Genomic DNA, 20,662 nt, shown 5'->3' with positions numbered 1-20,662 from the left:
TCTTTATATGTTTTTTCATGTTCATTGTGTTTGAGGAGGAAGTTTTCGGTCATGATTTCAAGCACACAATTCAAGTATACACCAGTCTTTCTCAAAAGTGAAATGAAAACTTGTGAGGTTTATGGAAAAATGAAGATGTAGCTCGAGATACATTGTAATCCATGTAGATCCTTTTACGGAACAAACGTCACCCATATTATCCATTAAGTTAAATTTCGGCATGGCTAATTCTGCCGGCGGGCATACAAGTAATTTTGACGAAAACGGGTCTGATATCAGTCATTTTGAGCCCGATTCAAACGAAATGTTTAAAACAGAGACGGCAAACATTGTAAGACAGTTCGTTTATGATCGTTTTGAGGAAGAAAACGAAGTATCAAACTTATCGCATCAAGATGAGATCCCGGTTGTTGCGACAGCTCGACCGGACGCTTTAGAAGAGCTGCGAAGTGTTCGCCAAGAAAACGACCCTGACTCGATGGCCGTACGAGTGAGTCGAAGGCTTCGGAATATAGGAGATGAGATTCAAAATAAATACCATGACGATTTTCAAATCATGATCAATCAGCTAAATCTGACAAATCCAGCCAGTGCGTACGAAGGTTTCGCTGAAGTGGCAGGAAGACTTTTCAAAATGGCATTACTTGGCCTCGAATCGTGGCCTTATTATGTTTCGGCTACGAGATTACGAAACACGTATTAAGAAACGGACTTGCTGGCTCGTACATGAGAAAATTATTTCATTCAATAGTCGATTTTATTGTAAACGGAGGAATTGCAAATTGGATTGACCATAATGGTGGTTGGGTCAGTACGTCAAACTTTTCCCAAATTGCTTTTGGATCGGTTTCCCAATGGCCTATGTCCTAGCAGTGTTCTCTCTAGAAATTCATAGGTCAAAAAGTTGCTAGGAGTAATTATTGAATATCTTGCCTCATACTAGTACAACCTAGAGGCGAAATCCTAACTTACTTTGATTGTTGCTGGCAGTTCTATATGGCAGCATATTGAACAGATGACCTGCCTTGTGTTAATACATTTTGCTGGCTGGCAGTTAAATCCCAAGAGAGGCTACTTGTTGCTTGTGTTGTCCAAAAGCACTTGACAAAATCTGCCAGTCAGTAAAATGTAAACAAGGCAAGTCAGTGTGTAATTGTGCCAGTTGTTATGTCCTAACTCTATTTTACCTTTTGGTGGGAATCCCCCAACACTCCAGTTGCATTCAATATTTTGATATGTATGATAAAGACACCGCAAATGTGTAGTGTGCAATGTGTATTACCAATTGAAACTTGATTCCATTAAGTACACTCCGGAAATAGCACTTCTTGTCTCTCTCTCTCATTGAAAGATATCATATTTTGCAGAGCTATTACTTCAAATTGTGTTCATTTTCTTCTCTAGCATGGATTTCTCGAGAATTTCCAACTTAATGAACCAAGTTGGTCAACTGTGGCCACCGTCCTTGTCTCTGGGATTTTATGTGTTTTATGGGTGCTTCACACTGATCGAAAATGAAAAAAATTCTTAGCAAAACAAAAAGCAATGACTTCACTGAAACAAGCACCTTGTTAATGAGTCACTAAAAACTACCTGGAACACCATATTAATAGTGGCACGAAATAAATTAGTATTTAATTACTTTTAACAAAACAATGTGTATCATTTTAATTATAACTTTCAAAGTATAAGCTTATATGCTTGCTGTGCTATATTTTTTCTGTAAGTAATTTCGATAATTAGAATTTAGAAGTGTTTTCTGTTGTTACCTTTTGTAGTTATAATTCACAAACGTAATTCAAAATTACAGTTAATCTTAGCTTGCTTTACCATGGACAAATGTTTTAAACTGCAGGTTTTGTATTTAATTTTATAAATATTGTATGAGGTTTCAAATAAATTTGCAGACATGTTGAAGCTTCATGGTGTGTTATTTTGATCAGGTTGAATTGGTCACATGCTATTGTTGAATCCAGTTACATATATTTCCACAATCCATTATGCAATAACTGGCATTATGGATGCTGTCATTAATGATGAAAAAATTCACACCGTGATTGCTTAAAATGTCCGTCCACTAATGTCCTTGGTTGTTGATGAGGGTGAGTGAACAATTCTTTTGGACATGACAATAACCGAATATTGTAGTTTTGCACCAAGTATGGAATCAATCAAAGAGCCTATCAATCCACTGAGCGATCCGATCAAAATAATTGGCCATTAGCGTGGATAATTTGCAAGTGTCATATCAAATGTCATCATCGCCTGAATGGTTGCATAGTATACCACACCTACAATGGTGCCTCCAACCAAACTGGCCACAGTACCAATCAAAGTGATACCACCATTAGTGCCAACAGGTACCAATTGTAAGGTGGTGACCAATCGTGGGTAACTACCATACACTGATCCAATTTCAGAAGCCCAGGTGTCACCATTACAACAAGCTAACGATCCCAGCAAGGCAATGGAGAACAAAGGCGATTATATCTTTGGCGAAATCAATTGGTTGTTCTCGAGCCTACCTCGATCAGATACAAAATACATGCAACAACAGCTACACCTCCATTGCATACAACTTGCAGCCAGTCCCTTTGACCACCTACACAGAGATTACCTAATTTAAATTGCAATCTAACAGCTATGAAACATATGTACACAATTTTAAATTCAGAGCAATTTGTGCGGCATGCCATTATAATAATTGCGAGAGGTGTTACATTGTAATGTAACAATTTAATTATGATACGTGTAATTCGAATAAGTTGGATTGCAAGTTTTTTGTAGTGTTACTCGTGTACTTCGCACAAACCTTCCTTAAAATCGTGCTCTATTTTCCTTTTCACGTCAGCCTTTAGTTTGGTCACGAAGGATGCAGATGCAAAGAACGCAAAAAGTGCAGAAAAAAAGCAAAAATTCGTAAAAGTCAACAGAAAGCCAACGATCAGAGACGATAAGGCTCCACTGAAATTCAGAGATTTCTTCTTATATCCACGGCTCGTTATTAATAAAGGAATAATAAAAGCCAAAGCAAGACGAACGGTAACAGAAATGCTCATATTTTCTCTATATTCAATGTTACTGGCAGATAATTATGAAATTTCGGTCCAAGACAATCAAGACATGGTACTTCCAGGTACATCTATAGTTAATTGCTCATTGAAGACAAAACTTCATGTTACTCTTGTTGCAACGTGGCAGGGAATGCAAGTGAAGAGGAAATAAAGGAACAGGTCAGCGCCAGTAATTCGTTGGTATAATAGCACTATATATACAATAGAAAACTTACTTTATACAAGATGCACACAATAAGAAGAAAATGAGAATAAAGATAAGTAAACACCAATGTAAATGTAAAACAGTCACAAAATAGAACAAAAGAAAACACAAAACTAGTTTAGTCAGAGTAACTCATTTCTAATTCGTCACCAATTCTTAGAAAAGTAGAGACAATGATAGACATGTTATAAAAGGTGTGAACGTAAAGTAAACACATAAAATAGACACGAATTACGCATAAAATTTAAATTAAAAAGAGTCAAAAAAGGACGAAAGAAGTCAAAGAAATCTATGTAAGTTCGAGTGACTCGCGTTGTTAACTCGTCAGTAATTGGTTAGTAATTAGATACAATAACATTGGCATATCTTAGCTTCAACAAGGTGAAAATGCAAAGAAAAAGAAGACACAAAAAGAAGGTGCAAATGAAGAGAAGACGCAAAAAGAAGATGCAAATGAAAAGAAGAAACAAGAAAACACAGAGTAGACATAGAAGTTCAAAAGTACACACAACATAAGACAATGAAAACACACAAAATAAGCTAAGTAAGCAAATTTTATTTTACCATAGAAAGTTTACGAGCAACATACAACGAAACTGTCAAGGAAAAATTAGCTGAAACGAGAATTTTTTATTCCAATTTTAACGCGAATGTACTTGACGAGTCTCTTCATATCCGTTTGAACAACGTATGTAATAATTCGTCCGACAGTCAAATATTGCTTGACTAATTTCCACATACTTCAAATGAAACACACGACGAATTATACGCTCGATCAGAAGGTACCTCGGTTTTGGAATAAAGTTCAAACTACGACTGTTTAAATTAACGAGTGTTCAGCACCACTGTGTTAATAATTAACGACTACTCAATGAAGAAAGAGTGAAGAAGATTTGAGTGAAATTAGAGAAATATTTAGGAAATATTTCGGAAATGGTGAATTTAAAATGAATTTTTGGTTACTGTAGATTGATTAGCAGTTTTCTCCACCGTATAGCCAAGCTTTCCTCTTTCGTCTCTCTTTTTTCACTCTTCAGGAAACACTGTCTTCAAGCGAACGACGGCGGCTGATATTTCAACGTCAAAGAAAAAGGAAACAAAATAATGGCGGATAATTGGTCGATTAAAAACGAAACTGACGAGCGAACGATGATGCCACAAGTTGAACAACAGGCGTCCAAATAATTGTTTTTACCAAGTGAACTTCGCATACGTAGTTATAACACGTTGAAAAGATAATCACTTGGGCGTGTGTTCCACTTTTCTGCCGAGATAACGATATTGCACAAATACAATATTTATGGAAAGCTAAAAACCAAACAATATGAGCATAAAACCGAAGTGTTTTTGAAAACCAAGTTCTCACAGCACAAGTGAAGCAATTTGACAACTCCTTTCATATACAGACGCGACCACCTGCATGTAACATATACATGCATATGATATACTACATAAATACAAAAAGGCTTGTTCCCACGGAATTTTTGAGCTTCCTCGTTCAATAGGCTTCTTAAGATTTTTTGAAAGAAACAATTAAGAGTTTTTATATCGTGAGGCATAGATAGTAGTACATCCTTTCACCTTTGTTCACTAAATATTGTTAAGTAGTTGCAAACGATAAAAGATGCACTATTTTACCGGTCCGAAAATAGTACATTTTGACATTAAATCAGGGGGTGGATGCGACTATTAAGGACTTAGAGCCTTGACACTGGCCTAGGGTCAGCATTGCACTTAAAGACATGAAGTGAAACCGAGTCTGAGACGGTATTTCAAGTCTCGCGTTTATACGTGGGTTATGCATGTAGATGATAAAGGTAAAGTGCCCGTATATACTTCTGAAAAAGAATGAATATACAAAACCAGCTCGTCAGGTTGTGGCGTGTATTCATAAAACGTTTGCAGACACCCTTTCCAAACCCACTAGTTTCGCACATGACGATACGAGCGAATTTGAATACCAACAAGAAACCGAAAGACTTGCAAAACCAACAATATTGTCTCATGTGCGAACATTCTTTGTTCTCTCCTCTACAAGAGTGTTTGCAAAATCGCTCAAAGGTGTTTCAAGCGTACAGCGCATATTGGTTTAAAAAGGTACCATTCTTTTTGTAAACGCGGGGCCGTCTCCTAGGAATGCAAAATCATGTAGTCGAGTTTCTATTCTTGTTCAAAATCCACGTCGAATACGCTTTTCAACATGAAACAGTACACCAAGTGCCTTCGAGTTTCTATTCTAAGAAATCTCTAGGTTGTTCGACATCCACGTCGAATACGCTTTTCAACATGAAACAGTACACAAGGTGACTTCAAGTTTCTATTCAAAATCTCTAGGTTTTCGACATCTTTCTATCATCACGATCAACCGTCGAATACAGGACTATTACAAGATACACACATACGCTAAACACACGTTGTGACTTCGAGTTTCTATTCTAAGAAATCTCAAGGTTGTTCGACATCCACGTCGAATACGCTTTTCAACATGAAACAGTACACCGGGTGACTTCAAGTTTCTATTCTAAGAAATCACTAGGTTTTTCGACATCCACGTCAAATACGCTTTTTAACATGAAACAGTGTACCAGGCGATTTCCAAATTTCATCCCAAAACTATTATTGTGTGTCACATGGGGTGTCAAAATTATTATTGGGTGTCACATGGGGTGTCGAAACTATTATTGGGTGTCACATGACACAAGGCAAGTAAGAGGAGTGTCGAAGGGTCGTTCTCACTAAATCACCGGGATATTGTGCACATAGAGGACAGGTACAAGGAAAAAGAAATAAATATTGTTCTGAACAGCGTATTTGTCACGGAGAATTACAATTGAGTGGTTCTTAAAAATGAAAACCAAAATTAAAAGAGCTACAAAATTAAATGACACGATACATTTCCGGAGACTTCTCACCAGGTGTCACGCATGAGAAATCTGGCCTAAAGACATCGTGTCATTTAATTTTATACCAGTCTTTATTGCGGTTTTCAACAGCTCTTCATCTACTCAATTGTCCTTCGCCATTACAAATACGCTGTTCAGAGCAATAATAGGCGGTTTGAAACCACAACCACGTCTTTGTTTCATAAAAATAAATAACTCGAGTTGCATGCATATGAACCTCGCATTGAAACCATGAGAACGTGTCACTCAAATCGACCTCACATAATTTCGTATTGGTACCTTGAATGATCAACAGATCATGACGTATTTCCGCCAATCACCGAAACTTTCGATAACATTCGCGATCTTTTCGGCGTTTGTACACTTCGTGAGCTGGCAGCAGTAGGATATCGATGAGTATCTGGGGATTGAAAACTAACTTTTTTACGACCTGTTGCGGTCTGTTTTCCACCACGACAACTGTTATTAGAAGAGAATGACCTGTTTTGTGTGTTTTGCATCTTCTGTGAAATACAGAAATGATATATATATATATATATAAGCATATAGGGTACATCAATTCACTCACAGTACTTATACAAAAGAATGTGTTTTTTTTATGCAGTGCGGTGTTTGAAATTAAATGTAGATATGATCTTCGCACTTTGTTGGACAATTTAAGGTTTATGAGACAATTGCTTAAATTGTCCAACAAAGTGCGAAGATCATATCTACATTTAAGTACTTTTACAACTGTTTAAAAGTCGTCACGCATAGATTATATAACTGATATTCATTGGTATTTCTTGGTCCCAATAAAATGGGATCCTCATTACACTTGTGTGAAATATCCAACAGCAATGATAAAATGTATGATATTCTTTGAATACACATACTTACGTAACACATTCAAAAGATACATTTCATCCGATAATAAAAGCAACTAATAAAAAACGTGCGTCAACCTCGTAAGAGATCTTACGTATACATCTTGAGAGTCTTCCAGGATTGATTTTAGGGGAGGTGTGCGGAGGGTTGCCAATATCCCTCGCAAAATACAAAATTAAGCAAAAGAATTGTGATTAGTGTTTAATGGAGCACACTTCAAATAAAAATTTAACTGACAAAAAGTCTGTCAGTTAAATTTTTATTTAGATTAGATTACTCTAGATCACTCTTGCCGAAGTGGCCACCGAAATCTAATCTAAACTTGAGCACCCTCCCTTTAAAACCGTTGGGCATGGATCTAGGAGTCTTCTCGCAGCTTTTGGGAGAATTTTGGCCTTCTCATCCAAAACAGGCTTCGTTAAGCCTCTAAAAGTGTAATACGTTGTGTAACAGTAAATATAGAACAGGATGTAAAAACATGTTTGAATGACCTGAGGAGCTTGAAATTTTCTTTTGTTGCCTCTTGATGATGAACTGTTTTTGATCGTCTTCGAAACAATGAACTTGAAGAGATTCGACTTCATGAAGAATGGATTATAAACATCTAACAAGGGCAGCTGAAACATTGAAATGGAACTATAGCCCAAAGTAAACAAACGAAACATCGTGATAATCGCGGCGATGTTCCCAGCAATTCCTCTCAAAAATGCAGACATTGTTCTTTGTTTTTTAATTTGAAGCTACAACTACAATATTTAGGGTAGGAAAAGCTCACCTTATGCAAGCTCTCCTCGATAAATTCCACCGACTGCTGAGATGTTTTCTGAGAAAGAGAGGGGAAATCCATGGGCAACATCAACTCCTCCATTGCCACAGATTTGATGATCATGCTGGCAGAGTTGGAAGATGCCATTACCATAAAGTACGATTGTGGAAGGGATTGCTCTTTCTCTTGGTGCCCGAATTCAGACTTCAGTATCAAAGATAACTCCTAAGATATGCAACAACGAAAAATTTACATACAAACGTCATTATAACACGGTTAGCGCTGATCACATTAATTATTGAATCATACTAAAACTACATGTGGGTTGCGAACGAAGTACTTTACTAAATAACTCAACGTGAATGTGAATTAAACTGACAACAAGCTCACGAACAAAGCTTCATCGGTAAAAATGCACCCTTCATCAACCACTAAGTTAACTTAAATTTATTTTGCCAACCACTAAGTTAAATTAAATTTATTTTGCCAACCACTAAGTTAACTTAAATTTATTTTGCTTTAGCGGTCTGAACTTTCACCTTCTCGCTCAACAGGTTGCACAGGGAGTTGAAATTTTGTTGATTCGACTCCAGTTCATCCCAGTCCAATTTCCAGCAGCACGTTGGCCTTGCATACATGGGCTGTAGACAATTCAAACATAGCTATATGTATACTTCAAATTTAATACTTTATTTTTTGTTGCAAAACTTCCAAATTGATTCCATGCATATACAGCACTATATCCAAGAATAAAAATGAAGTTGATTTATGATGGGCTTACCAATCCGTACAGCTGCGTACACGATGTTACCAATCAAAAGGATCAGAACGGATGGAAGATATAAAGAGTTAATAATATTAAATTTAGGTACTTTAAAAAAGCACTCCTTTTTTCACGAAGCCTGGTAATTTCAACGAAATGTTTTACACTTTTACACATCATACCACAGATTCACAGACTCCGTTCGTCCTCACAAGAGACAGAGCTCTTAATCTGGAGACTTTCTTAGTGAATTGCGATGCGCCCCCCGGTCTGTTCGTTTGAGAATAACTCTTGGGAAAGGTGTAGTCGCCTTTCAAATTCTACAAAAAATATAATTAAGTTTATTATATGAGCGAGCATCAGTTTTCCATGAAGAAGAAGAAATACGGATGCTTTCAGATAAATGGAGATAATGATGCTTTCAAATAAAGGATTAAGCAGATAATGAAAGAAAAAACGTTGGCTTAACTTTTATCACAGAGCAGTGCGTAGCCAGAATTTTCTGTCAAAGGGAGGAGGGCGGTCAAAAGGAAAGGGGGAGGAGGGGGGTACAACTGTCATTTAAACAATATAATATATGTAAAACATAGCATTTTACGGCGACAAGAATTTTACCAGTGGATTCTGGTGAGTAGGGATCGCTGTTGCTGCTCATGCGCAACAATCGTTACGTGAAACGAAACTGAAGTGCAAAAAAACTTCCAACCATTCGATGGTTAAACTTGATGGAAAGATATTAATGTATACATTAATGCATATCGTTTCTTATAGCATGTGTACTTTGTGACCGTTCAGTAAAACCGAAGAACATACAATATGATTACAATGATCTCAAGCGTTGTGTATGTTCTTTTAAGAGACCGTATAACAAAACAGCAAAGACGGAGCCACGTGCAGTTGCCTTAATGCATGAACTTACAAAGTATTCTCCGCAATTTAGCAGTGCAAGAGGATCAATCAAGACTTCGTGTAGATCACATTTTAACACCATTTCGCAGCCAGATGAGCTGTCATCTACCATAATATCTAGGGATGCATATACATAATACAATCAATGTTATGGCCAGTACAGACATTATGATACAGTAAGCAGAGTCGTAAATAGAACGTTAACTGGGGAGGGAGTGCATATTCATATATTCTGTTGGGCCCTACTGATTTCTTTTGAAAGTGATTTGAATTTCAAAAGAAATCAGTAGGACATATCGGAATATATGAATATACACCCCCACCCCACTCCACCCCAAGTAACGTTCTAGTTACGCCTCTGACAGTAAGGGCTTGTGGACTGTCGTGTAGCGAAAGAACCAACAGGAGAGAAGGAATTCTTTAAAATAATATGTCTATATATATGTCTATGCAATATGAATGTGACATATCAACATGTTTGTGGATGAAGATTGTCCAGGTTAGTAGAGTACTGAGAAGGATTGTTGGTGTTGATGTAGACTGACGTTTCGACAACCTCAGCGGTAGTCATCTTCAGAGTCAATGTGACATATTCTTCACAAAAATGAACCTAGGCAGTCATTAAACTTGCGCTTTTATATAATCCAGTGTAAATTGCAGCTATGGTCTTTCAACCCTTTACTCGGCAGGGTAGCTTGTCTGCAGCAATCACCAAACGAAACGAGAACAAACTATTGAAAAAATTTGCCAAGTAGAGGGCCCGGAGATTTTTGAAGTATTTGAAAAAAATACCATTTATATAGCGGATACCGACTGGAAACCACCTTTAATCCACGTGCAGAATGAAATATTTTAACAGTAACTATCATAACTATAATACACGATCAAAGCGAAATATCCGCAAATCATTCGCACACAGAAGATGGGGGCACTGGATAACAATAAATTTTGCAGCGGACGTTTGGAATGCCTTACCCCTTTCCCTAAGAGATGTGCCCACCTTAAGCCAATTTAAGCGTGGTATCAAGAAAGCACTATTTTAATTAGTTTCGTTTTTAGCATATTAATTTTTAAATGATGTAGTTTTATCTTCATATTTTTCGATTTGTATTCTTTTTCTTTTTATTTTTAAGTAGTTATATTATATTTAGTTACTTTTAGAGGACCCCTCTGTAAACCACTTTTTAGTGATGTTGGCATCCTCAATAAAGATTAGCTATTATTATTAGATATAACAAGCCCAGTATAAATACCTGAAGACGAGCTCGTTAAAGTAGGCAAAACGATATGAAGACTTTCAGTGTCAGAGCTACAGTCTTTCAACCACACTTTGAAGAAATTCATCATACAGAGAGCATCTATAGAAAAACATATGCAACACAATGACGAGCGTAGAAAAAACGATTATTAGATTTTTCCAACTGACAACAAAGCAATGACATTAAGCAACAACAAAATCATTAAATTCCATAAGCGTGTGGTGGCCAACTTCTACATGATTGAGAAGCTTGATAACTTCCTCAAAGAACAGTGGAATACATAGAATTATTATATGGCAAGTGTCACTTCCGGCTAAATGATGCGCTTTGATTGGCTCAGAAACATTTTTGCCGATCCATTATTTTCCCGTAATCGACCACGATCCAAAAACGCGTAATTTTACTGTCAAATGTAAACAAATTTCGTAATGCAAACAGCAAAACGCAAAATGAACGAAACAAAAAACCATTTGCGAATGTGATTCGAAGGAAAAACACTTGGAAAACAGTTAAACTATCTAGACGATACAATTTGAAGCGAGTTTATTTTTTATGGACGAAAACTAGAAAAGTGAAAATCAACCCGTAAAAACAGCAAGGACGAGAAAGAAAGCAAGCTTCGTTTCAGGTCAAATAATGCCATATAATAATCCTTTTAATAACCTCACTTTCTCGGTCTTTACTGAGAAATATCGGACCTCTGTCTTTTTGTACAAACCTCGCCCTACGGGCTCGGTCTGTTATTACTCTGTAATGACCTCGCGCTCGGTTATTAAGGGCTTAATAAACATAATCAGCAACTTGCCATTTTCTATAGAAAGTACGTCAACGATGTCCGAAATTGCTTCCATTGAGTCATCAGAACAGCATTCAACTAAAGAAGAATATGGAGTTGTCAACACAGAATACAAGCAAAAGTCCCATAGAGAATGGAGGCAACTAATCCACTTTCCCCTTCCTTCCCTATTTCTAAACTTCTTGTCGAATTGCATTTTTATTAGAAATTTTAGAAACATCCAATTTGTATATTCAAAAAAAATCGAACGATTCTTGTGCAGTCTGTCTTTCTTACAATTTATCTTTAATAATTTTTCAGATCGGTAGTTGATTAAGACATTTAAGCCTACATTTACACTCAAAACATAAGGAAATAGAAGTGCGGCAGTCTAAAAGAGTCGGTATCATAACTACAATTTTCATCTCACAACGGCTCAGCCCACCGCGGAGTCTGTTCTCAGTCGAATTCGTCTTTAAGTGACTCATGGTTTACATTAATCACATTGTGCACACATCTATGACATGCCTGATGATGGACTATTCATTTCATTTTGGAGAGCTTCTTGAGACTTCACCCTCACAACTTGTACCTTCTAAAGAGAAGAAAGTAGATTTAAAGTGCATAGCAAACTAGCAAACGTGCACATTATTTGACGACCATCTTCTTTGTCACCTACGGACAGTCAGTTCAGAGAGAACTCCACTCCTAAAACTCCATCCGAAGCCTCTATATCTCTTCAAACGGATAATAAATTTCTCCCGTTCAGGAGCTTTCTAGTTTCTAAAAGTCAGTCATTGATGTCCTCGGCAAAATCACACATCACCGTTTTTCCACAAAAAGACGCGGACAAATATATGCGCAGATATTCAAGCAACTCGACGCACATATAACAGCTCTTCTGACTCATGAAGATGTCGTACTCACATTAATTATTCAACATGCATTTACCTTCAAGCAATCCAAATTCAATGTGCGTGAAACCTTTCGTACATGCGCACTAATGATGTCAGAATGTTGGCAAGTTACTATGGTGATTTCCAGTTGACATGGCAAATTCGTGATCTAGAATACAATGTAATATATAAGTGATAATGGATAAAAAAGCAATACAGTGGAGTTATGGCCTGAAAAAGGGATCCAGGATTCCATTCAGGGAGACGCGTGTATTAATTGAAAATATAGTAATGCCATTAAATTTTCAATAACGAGCTATCAAAAAGTCCAATCCTCTGAAGGGTTGCAGTGCAAGCCCCTCGAACCGTTTATAGATAAGCTTCTGAGCTCTAACTGCATTCAATGAGTGACTGCTTTGCAAAAACAAACTAATTCCTGCAATAATAAAATATATGACTAAAACAAACTAAAACTGCTTGCAACTAGTGCATTGCGAATGCTTACCACCAACTAGTACATTGGACAAACTAAAGTAGCTAGCTAATGCACGTACCTAATGAACAAATGCTCAAGAATAAATACGGCTTCAAAGTTGGCTAATCATGAATAATGTCACTTCTCCAAAATCTGTAATACCTGTCTAAATGTTTGTTGCTGTCTTTCATACTGAGTGAGAACATCTTTCAGTCCCTGACTAATAGATTCTAAAATCCAATGTCCAACAGTTAAACTGAAAGGTCACATTTCTACATGTATTCTTTTAAGTAGAATGCTATCATTCAGTAGAGCTGTTCAATGTGGAAAGTGTATCTTCTATACAAGATAGGAAAATCGACTACTATCTTGTTTGAATTGCCTGGTTCAAAAATGGCATAGAACTGTCCATGGCTGATTTCTTTCTGAATTACTGAATAGAGGAGGCAAAGTTGCCTTTCATAGGATGAAGAGGGATAGCTAAGAAGATGCCTAAGAAAAATGCCACACAAATGGCAAAAGTTTGATCTATATGATTTACTTCTTGCAGGAAATTTCATACCTCAGCAAATTGTCCAATGGTGTTAAGCCCAAATAGAGGGACTTGTGATGGCCCAGATATTTGAGACACAAGGGAAAAGAAGTCACCAAGACTTTGGAAGATATTCAATAAAGCATCGTGATTCATAGGTTTGGACAGATCAACAATAAGGAAATGAGCTGGAAATATTCACAAAGTATTTTAAACTCTATGTTTTCATATTAGAAAATCGCAAAAATTATTGGCGATTGATCCTGTAGTTTCATACCTGGCTGACGACCAAACTGAGTTGTGCCTTGTGACATGTTTTTGATAGTTGTCGTCTCCTGCAACAAGAACGGTGGAGCGAAGTTAAAAAATGCAATGACATTGCTCTAATCTGGACTATAATCTAAATCTATACAAACATGAAAATAAACATTGACATTTATTTAAACATATTTTCACTGATAAAGACAGCGGTTACCACCTCAACTTTAAACACTTTACCAAGACCTCTTACCTATAAAAACCTATCAATACTGAAAGCAACGGTCAAAGTGAAGGATGAAAAATCGATTTTTACCCTACTGACCATTTCAAGTTCATGTTTTGTTTTGGATTTGGAGTTTTAAATTTTGGCGGGAAGAATCCCGCACTATTTTCGACTGGCACTAGATTAATAGTTCGCTGGACATAAGTACATATAGGCTCATAATGTCTGCCATTTTTAAATCGAAACACAACTTATCGTTCGTAAATAAGTAGAGTCGGACATAAATCTAGAAGAAAATGATGGACGTAAAGGATTATCTGGCGCAGAAACAAAGTGCAAATCAACCACTATGTAGTGATTGGTCTGTTATGGCAGAATTATACGATAAAAGGTACTATTGGCGAAGACCCTCACTCTCTCTTGATTTCTGAAATTTCTGTCCTCTTTCTCCTCATCAGCGATCACTGTAATATCTATGGTATTATGGCACCCACAGGGTAAATTTTATGATCATCGGTACAATTTTTCATTATTTCTACCGGCACATTTCAGATTGTGGCATCAGTTGACTTTAAAACTGTTGGAGTTTGTCAAGAACGAGCATTTTTCAACGAATGGAGGACTGCTTGAGGTTTACAAGTTTAAAACCCACATATTTTGGAGATAATTTTGTTGTAATAATGTATAAAGACCACGTAAGTTGAAATTCTCTCTTACTTTGCCTAGTTATACGAAAATTTCCTTTCCGACTTTGAAAACAGGTAAGCGTTTGTTGTTCAATACACGTTTTATTTGTTTCCAAATTCGTTCAGTTGATTTGAATGTCGTTGATGACTATTTTGATGAATATTATCATGCTACAGAATCAATCATCTATCTTTAATGGAGATCTTAATGTCAGTTGTCAAGGAAATTCAAGGTATTATCAGCCTTGAAAGTTTAAACTGATATAAATACATATATATTTTTTACATGTATCATGAAGTGCAATTTTCTCAAAGATTCTATGGCAAAGCCGTTCTCACCAAGGTTTATGAGCTCCTGTAACTAGAGAATAAAGTCATTTCTTGAGAAATTTTGATTACAATTATCACAACAGAGAGCTTTTAGCAATTTTAGTCTTTTACATGAGCAAACATTAATTAAATAAGACACGCTTGCCAAGATACCTTTTACTCATAAGGCCTAACATTTTTATGACATTTTTTTCTATCATCGAAACATTACTTTTATAAAATGAATTTTGACGTTCTTACCACTCAATATTTTTCTCATTTTTGTAAAGATCCAGAAAAGGCTATTGCGTTTCTTAAAAAGCAAAAGGAAAAGGTACTTGTAACAAGTTTATGTTCAAACAATGGGCGACAGACTTATAATTCTGGTTTATTAGAGAAAAACTGCAAGACAAAATTGTTTACTTGTTGGGGGATGATAAATTCTGATTGCACTGTACTGTTACAATTAATGCATTTGTTTGCAGGATATAATTGAAGAAGTCAACACACTTCTTGAGAACATCGAAGGCATAACTACTGTTCATGCACAGTTTTATGATCTCTCCTCTGGTTACGATAAGGTTGTTTCATGTTTGTAATGTTAGCACATGAAACTCATTCGCTTCAGACTTATTTCAGTCAAAAGAATTTTCTCTAATCTAGTCTTGGTCTTTCAATCATCAGTCTTACTATTTTTAATTACCTACTAGTTGGCCGGTTCTTTCAACGACTACTACAGAAATGCACTCAGGTTCTTGGGCTGTTTAGACATAGCAGACCTTTCAGGTTTGTGAGAGCAAATTTTCATCTCTACGTGATATGGTGGAAAAAAGAAGTGTGAAAATTTCGTTTTCAGAAAGAGAACAGGAAGAGCGAGCTTTCAATTTAGCATTGGCAGCTTTACTTGGAAGTGACATTTATAATTTCGGTGAACTGGTAGGTTTTATGTAAAATTTCCTCCATATCTCAAAAACGTAGTTCTCTTCAAAATGCCTTACGCATTGTGCCTCAAGTGAAAGCTATAAAGCGCAACATTAAGTCTTATTAAGGCTTTATTTCAGTTGAAAGAAGTACCGAGTCTAAAGGTGTTGATGCTATTTTTTAGTTTTAAACACTTCACTGCTTCATTTGCTGTTTTTTTTAGTTGGCTCATCCAGTGCTTGATTCTATAAAAGATTCGAAAGATGAATGGATTGTCAATTTACTATACGCGTTTAACAGTGGTAGGATTTTCATTTTGTTTACCATACATGCAATACGTTTGAAGTAAGCTTCTTTGCCACAATTGGTTGGGTTATAACGCTAGCTGCTAATTGGCTCATTTGCCGGAGTATATGTCGTCATCATATAAGCCAGCTTCCGGCTTCAATTTTTGTACGAACAATGTTCGTCCGTTGATACGTTATCCAGTCAATTATACCTAATGATGGTTCACAGTCACACTCAAGCCTGATGTCAACTGACAGGATAAAAATATTAATATATTCGCTTATCCTCGTAACGTTATTCATGTAGCGTTCCTTATTTTTCTCATTCTTCTTTTTCTTCTTCAGGAGATATTCTCAGATTCGAAAAACTGAAGCCAACGTGGACAAAACAAGTAATTCTCTCGAATGTAACTTTTTGAAGGAAAGAAAATATCGCGAAACAATGTCAATTCACCATTTCAATATTTTCCACCGTTCTTGATGTCTGTTCTACGTCTGAAAGAGAATTGTCGAATGCAAAATGGACTATAGCTTAAAATGATAAAAATTCTCTGCTTTTAAATTTTATTCATTTTTTACAAGTTTTCGGCTACGAAACTGTAGCCTTCAACGGATACGTGGTGAGGAATTAATAGAATTTAAAACCCGAGAACTTTATTCCATCGTTATATCTGCATGCGGTTGTACTTCGTCTATATTTTCTGCCAAAAAATTGATTTCGGTAAATGGCTGAAGTCCGATACCCGACAAAGAATATGCTTTGCTTGCGGATGATGATAGCATATTTTTCTTGATTTAGCGAAGACATCGTCTGTTATAATCCTGAATTGTTGTTCTTTGTTTGTAAGGGCTTGGAAAATGCCAAGAATCGTTCGTGCAACCTGTTTTCGTTAAAACAAAATTTCCCGGTTTATATATAAAGGCCTTTTCATCACATCTCACATAATTTTTTTTAATATCAATTTTGTAGCCAGATCTTGCAAGTAACGAATTGCTTTTGCGACAGAAGATAACATTACTGTGCCTAATGGAGGTTTGTTGAAAACTTTTAGAACATTTACAACGCAAAAAAATAACCGAGTAAAAGCACATTGCGTCTTTGGTTGTCTTTTAGATGGCTTTCAATCGACCGCCAAATGATCGCTCACTACAATTTCAAGAAATTGCCACGCATGCTCAAATTCAGTTAAACGAGGTTACATAAAGTATTGCAGGCATTTTGGTCATTTAAAAGCTTATCTAATGACACAGGCTGTCTCTTCTTGTTGCAGGTCGAACTTCTCGTCATGAAAGCATTATCGATTGGATTGATAAAAGGTTGAAAAGATTTTACAGTTTTCACACCGTTTTACAGCTTGATCAAATATTTGAAGTAGTTTTAAAGGACGAGCGTACTAAATTGTCTATCGTTTTGGCATGTGCTTTTATTTAAAAAACCAGACCAGCTCAAAGGATTAAAAGTCTTTATAGCTGTACACTTGCTAGCGGGCACACAAGAATTAGGAAATCCAATTTAGGTCGTATATAAAGTTAACAGGTCGTAATCATATCTTTCGAATTGGCAAAAGTTCGCTAAGCATCATGGTAATGATAATGCAGCATAAGACAATTGTCTCACGATCATGTTTTTTTCTGAACTCCAGCTCAGTGTTGAATTCAAACGATCAGAAAATGATCGTATGATCTTTGCAGACTGCGACATGATTGTTTGTATAAATTCAAACTACAAGACAGGTTTGAATTCAAACTGCAAAAGCACCTTCTTGAAAATTGACCACACACGAAACCTTCAACATACCTTCTGTTCAGCCGTATATATAGCGGAGGGAATCACTCCAATATGAATCGTTGGAAGACTTAGATTTTTCCCTATTTTTTTCTTTCTTAAGTTTTTTTCTTCGGTATTGATTCAACCATGAAATAATCGACTCCTGTTTGCCGGAGAGTCAGAGATTCTAACACGATCGTTAATTGTTTCTTCAGGGTCTATAAATGAAGTAAACAAAGTTGTCCACGTATCTTGGGTGCAACCTCGTGTCCTTGATAAAAAACAGGTACGTAGCTAGCATGCATTGACGGGTTGTTTTTTTTATCAAGTCTGAAAAGAAACAATCAACGAAAAGCATGAATGGAAACCTGGAACGGAGACGGGTTTATTAATCTTTCCGTTTCTGATTTTACGTAAAATTACATTCTTTTTTTTTGTAAACTTTTGTTTCTTTCTATAAACTCGAATTAGCGTGGTAAATCTACCCGAGCCCTTCGTGTTCAATTTTTGTACATACACTGCCCTAATTCATCTGACTTTTTGTCGACATAGATCTCTAATATGAAAGACCGCCTTTCCGAATGGTGTGACAAGACCAAAACTACGTCGTACATGGTTGAAGATCAAGTACCAGAATTGTTAATATAGTGAAGAAAATTGCGAGCAAACTCCCTGATGATAATAGAATCAAAACTCTGTTATAATGTTGTTCGTTTGCTCCATTATAAGATAGTTTAAATAAAAATGAAAAACAAACACTCTCTACGATAACTATTCAAAGAAAATCTCTCAATGTCATGCGCTATTATCAAATCACTCATTAAACATTCCTCATTATCCGCACCAAGTGTTCCCGTTTATACACGATATGGACACGTGAACCGAATATCTCGCAATTAGAAAGCCTTCTTTTCAATTAGCAATAAACTCGAAACATCTGTCAAACAAGCTACCGTTTGTTTACCGAGAAAATAAGTGTGCATTACGAGACGCGTGTCGTACTTGTGTTTATAATCGTGTCTTGGCAAACTATCTTAACCGTGCGATCGATTATAATCAATTCTCTTGGACAATAAACAGCCTGTAAGAACAATGACATTTAACTATGGGGCTATTGTCGATGGCGATCGTTATCATACATGACACGTGCCAAGGTAAAGTATCGTCAGTCGAAGTTTTGCATTGCCGGATATAGTTTCTTGCACGTAAAATGGAACCCTGGGGATGGTCGAGGAAGCGCTATTGTAGCGAATCGAAGATTCGATCTTTAGAAAGAACACAGAGAAGACAATTCGAAGCTGTTAAAGAATACAGTGCCACATGCTTACACAAGCTACAAGCCTGCAATAAATGTGATAGCTAAGCCGAACACACAACCATTGCATGCATCCCCTTATACCCTAACCTCACCCAACTCCCAACTTACCCTAACCTACCTAACCATACTGTTGTACAATTTATGTAATTATCCGCATGCTTTTGAAAATTTGTGGTGTGGTATTCTAAACTGTCTCAAAGGTTTTAGTATTGAAAAACAATGCAGGTTTGCCTCCTTTGTTTGATGAAGTAAAACACGATCGTTGTTCGATCCAACACTCTTAGGGATGAAACTTCAGCACTGTGAAGAATTGCAATTACCGTTAAAAATGTTTTCATTCCCAAAACTTTCATTTCCGTGTGTTCTCATTCAGCATTCCTAATTTGTTTCTTTGTTTTGGTAAAAAATTTTAAGAGAAAGTTCCCAAAAGCATTTAGAATTCAGACTGTGGTCACTTAAAGAATGAATAAAACAAGCAATAGTTTAGGGTAACTATTGGTGAAGATTGTCATTCTTGTTGGAGTGAGTTCGACGTTATTCTGAAGCAAGCAAGTGTACGTGTTTAGACCTGTCCTTAAACTCGTCATTCACTGGTCAATGGCGAATTACTTATTACTTGTGTTTGTCCACTCGAAGATTATAAACAAATTTGACCACTCGAAAACTTTATAAGATTATTGAAATTGAGAAATATTGCTTTAATGCGTTCCTTCAGCGCTTTGTAAATGTCCTCATTCAACTCTTTTAAACGCCAGTCTCTTTTAATCTTTGCTTTTACAATTAGTACAGGAAGCACAGTCAGGGAAGACCAAAAATTTGATAACAACGTCACAAACGTGAAAATACTTTAGTTTGTTTTAAATACGTACCCAAATTTTAACACATTTCACCACAATATAAAATAAGTCAATAGGTCTTTTTATGATCTTTACATTATACGTAGTGTCTTCGCAGTCTTAATTGCATCATTTCGATCGGTATTCTACTTCTTTAAGCATTGAGTTTCTATTTGGTTCTGTTCCATATCATAAATTCCCTGTCTTCTTGTTTTGAATAAATTACACGCAATCCAAGCTATACATATCCTTTCCTTCATTCAAAGCTAAACATTAGACGACCGCCGAGGGATTTTCATGGTATCATTAAATCCTATCATATTCTAAAAACCGAAAGAAAATCGAATAGTCATAAAAGAAAGACGACAAATATAAGCTGGCTAAATTGACAAAGGAGTAATATTTTCGTATTCCTCAAAAACTGTGAGCACGTGAGCATGGACATCCACAATACGGGAAGACATTTTGTGTGACTTTTCTTAACAAAAATCTAAGTCAAACCATAACTTATGCAAGAAGGTTATTCATAATTCATGTATAGCTATTCGACTGCTATGCAACATAATTTCTATTTTCACATGTAATCTACTTAATTTTACAATGAGAGAGAAAAAATATTTTATGAGTTT

At 36.3% G+C, this 20,662-nt stretch overlaps 4 protein-coding genes and 1 long non-coding RNA gene across 5 annotated transcripts; 2 read left to right on the top strand and 3 right to left on the bottom strand.

The window, feature by feature from the left end:
* Nucleotides 1-58: 58 nt before the first annotated feature.
* On the top strand, nucleotides 59-1,917 carry LOC124438997 (bcl-2 homologous antagonist/killer-like). The gene is given in 3 exon segments (XM_046989190.1): nucleotides 59-632; nucleotides 635-811; nucleotides 1,405-1,917. Coding segments are annotated over 3 exon segments (618 nt in total). The 5' UTR covers nucleotides 59-220; the 3' UTR covers nucleotides 1,434-1,917.
* Nucleotides 1,607-3,192, bottom strand: LOC124438996 (transmembrane protein 19-like). The gene is given in 4 exon segments (XM_046989189.1): nucleotides 1,607-2,485; nucleotides 2,487-2,516; nucleotides 2,518-2,602; nucleotides 2,813-3,192. Coding segments are annotated over 4 exon segments (786 nt in total). The 5' UTR covers nucleotides 3,060-3,192; the 3' UTR covers nucleotides 1,607-2,061.
* Nucleotides 3,193-6,331: 3,139 nt separating this feature from the next.
* LOC124439388 (meiosis 1 arrest protein-like) lies at nucleotides 6,332-14,068 on the bottom strand. The gene is made up of 15 exons (XM_046989611.1): nucleotides 13,936-14,068; nucleotides 13,702-13,759; nucleotides 13,450-13,612; nucleotides 13,055-13,148; nucleotides 12,473-12,586; nucleotides 12,050-12,116; nucleotides 11,552-11,620; nucleotides 10,702-10,845; nucleotides 9,498-9,604; nucleotides 8,761-8,898; nucleotides 8,597-8,626; nucleotides 8,355-8,456; nucleotides 7,825-8,040; nucleotides 7,541-7,666; nucleotides 6,332-6,685 (listed from the first exon to the last, which is right to left on the bottom strand). Exons 2-15 carry the CDS (start codon nucleotides 13,736-13,738, stop codon nucleotides 6,479-6,481), a joined length of 1,614 nt encoding a protein of 537 aa, XP_046845567.1. The 5' UTR covers nucleotides 13,739-13,759; nucleotides 13,936-14,068; the 3' UTR covers nucleotides 6,332-6,478.
* Nucleotides 14,069-14,117: 49 nt separating this feature from the next.
* LOC124439254 (26S proteasome non-ATPase regulatory subunit 13-like) lies at nucleotides 14,118-18,722 on the top strand. The gene is made up of 15 exons (XM_046989478.1): nucleotides 14,118-14,299; nucleotides 14,461-14,539; nucleotides 14,635-14,669; nucleotides 14,772-14,827; nucleotides 15,194-15,304; nucleotides 15,387-15,484; nucleotides 15,614-15,689; nucleotides 15,760-15,839; nucleotides 16,048-16,126; nucleotides 16,457-16,503; nucleotides 17,082-17,144; nucleotides 17,226-17,306; nucleotides 17,383-17,428; nucleotides 18,095-18,165; nucleotides 18,432-18,722. Exons 1-15 carry the CDS (start codon nucleotides 14,205-14,207, stop codon nucleotides 18,525-18,527), a joined length of 1,113 nt encoding a protein of 370 aa, XP_046845434.1. The 5' UTR covers nucleotides 14,118-14,204; the 3' UTR covers nucleotides 18,528-18,722.
* Nucleotides 16,659-18,092, bottom strand: LOC124439255. Its single transcript, XR_006946331.1, has 2 exons — nucleotides 17,910-18,092; nucleotides 16,659-16,992 (listed from the first exon to the last, which is right to left on the bottom strand). It is a non-coding gene; the product is annotated as an uncharacterized LOC124439255 (long non-coding RNA).
* Nucleotides 18,723-20,662: the final 1,940 nt, after the last annotated feature.

This window comes from Xenia sp. Carnegie-2017, unplaced genomic scaffold (assembly GCF_021976095.1).
Source record: "Xenia sp. Carnegie-2017 unplaced genomic scaffold, XeniaSp_v1 HiC_scaffold_19, whole genome shotgun sequence".
In the NCBI taxonomy this organism is placed as follows: domain Eukaryota; kingdom Metazoa; phylum Cnidaria; class Anthozoa; order Malacalcyonacea; family Xeniidae; genus Xenia; species Xenia sp. Carnegie-2017.
This window is presented reverse-complemented; position numbering and strand designations above follow the sequence as displayed.

Bases quoted from the DNA above. Each gene is read 5' to 3' on its own strand.
- LOC124439254 (XM_046989478.1), top strand. From the start codon at position 14,205: ATGATGGACGTAAAGGATTATCTGGCGCAGAAACAAAGTGCAAATCAA. The intron at 17,307-17,382 runs GTTACATAAAGT...TTCTTGTTGCAG, and splicing joins CTCAAATTCAGTTAAACGAG to GTCGAACTTCTCGTCATGAA. The intron at 17,429-18,094 runs GTTGAAAAGATT...TTGTTTCTTCAG, and splicing joins ATCGATTGGATTGATAAAAG to GGTCTATAAATGAAGTAAAC.
- LOC124439388 (XM_046989611.1), bottom strand. From the start codon at position 13,738: ATGTCACAAGGCACAACTCAGTTTGGTCGTCAGCCAG. The intron at 8,899-9,497 runs GTAAGTTCATGC...TATTTTTTGTAG, and splicing joins TAAATTGCGGAGAATACTTT to AATTTGAAAGGCGACTACAC. The intron at 8,457-8,596 runs GTAAGCCCATCA...AATTGTCTACAG, and splicing joins GTACGCAGCTGTACGGATTG to CCCATGTATGCAAGGCCAAC.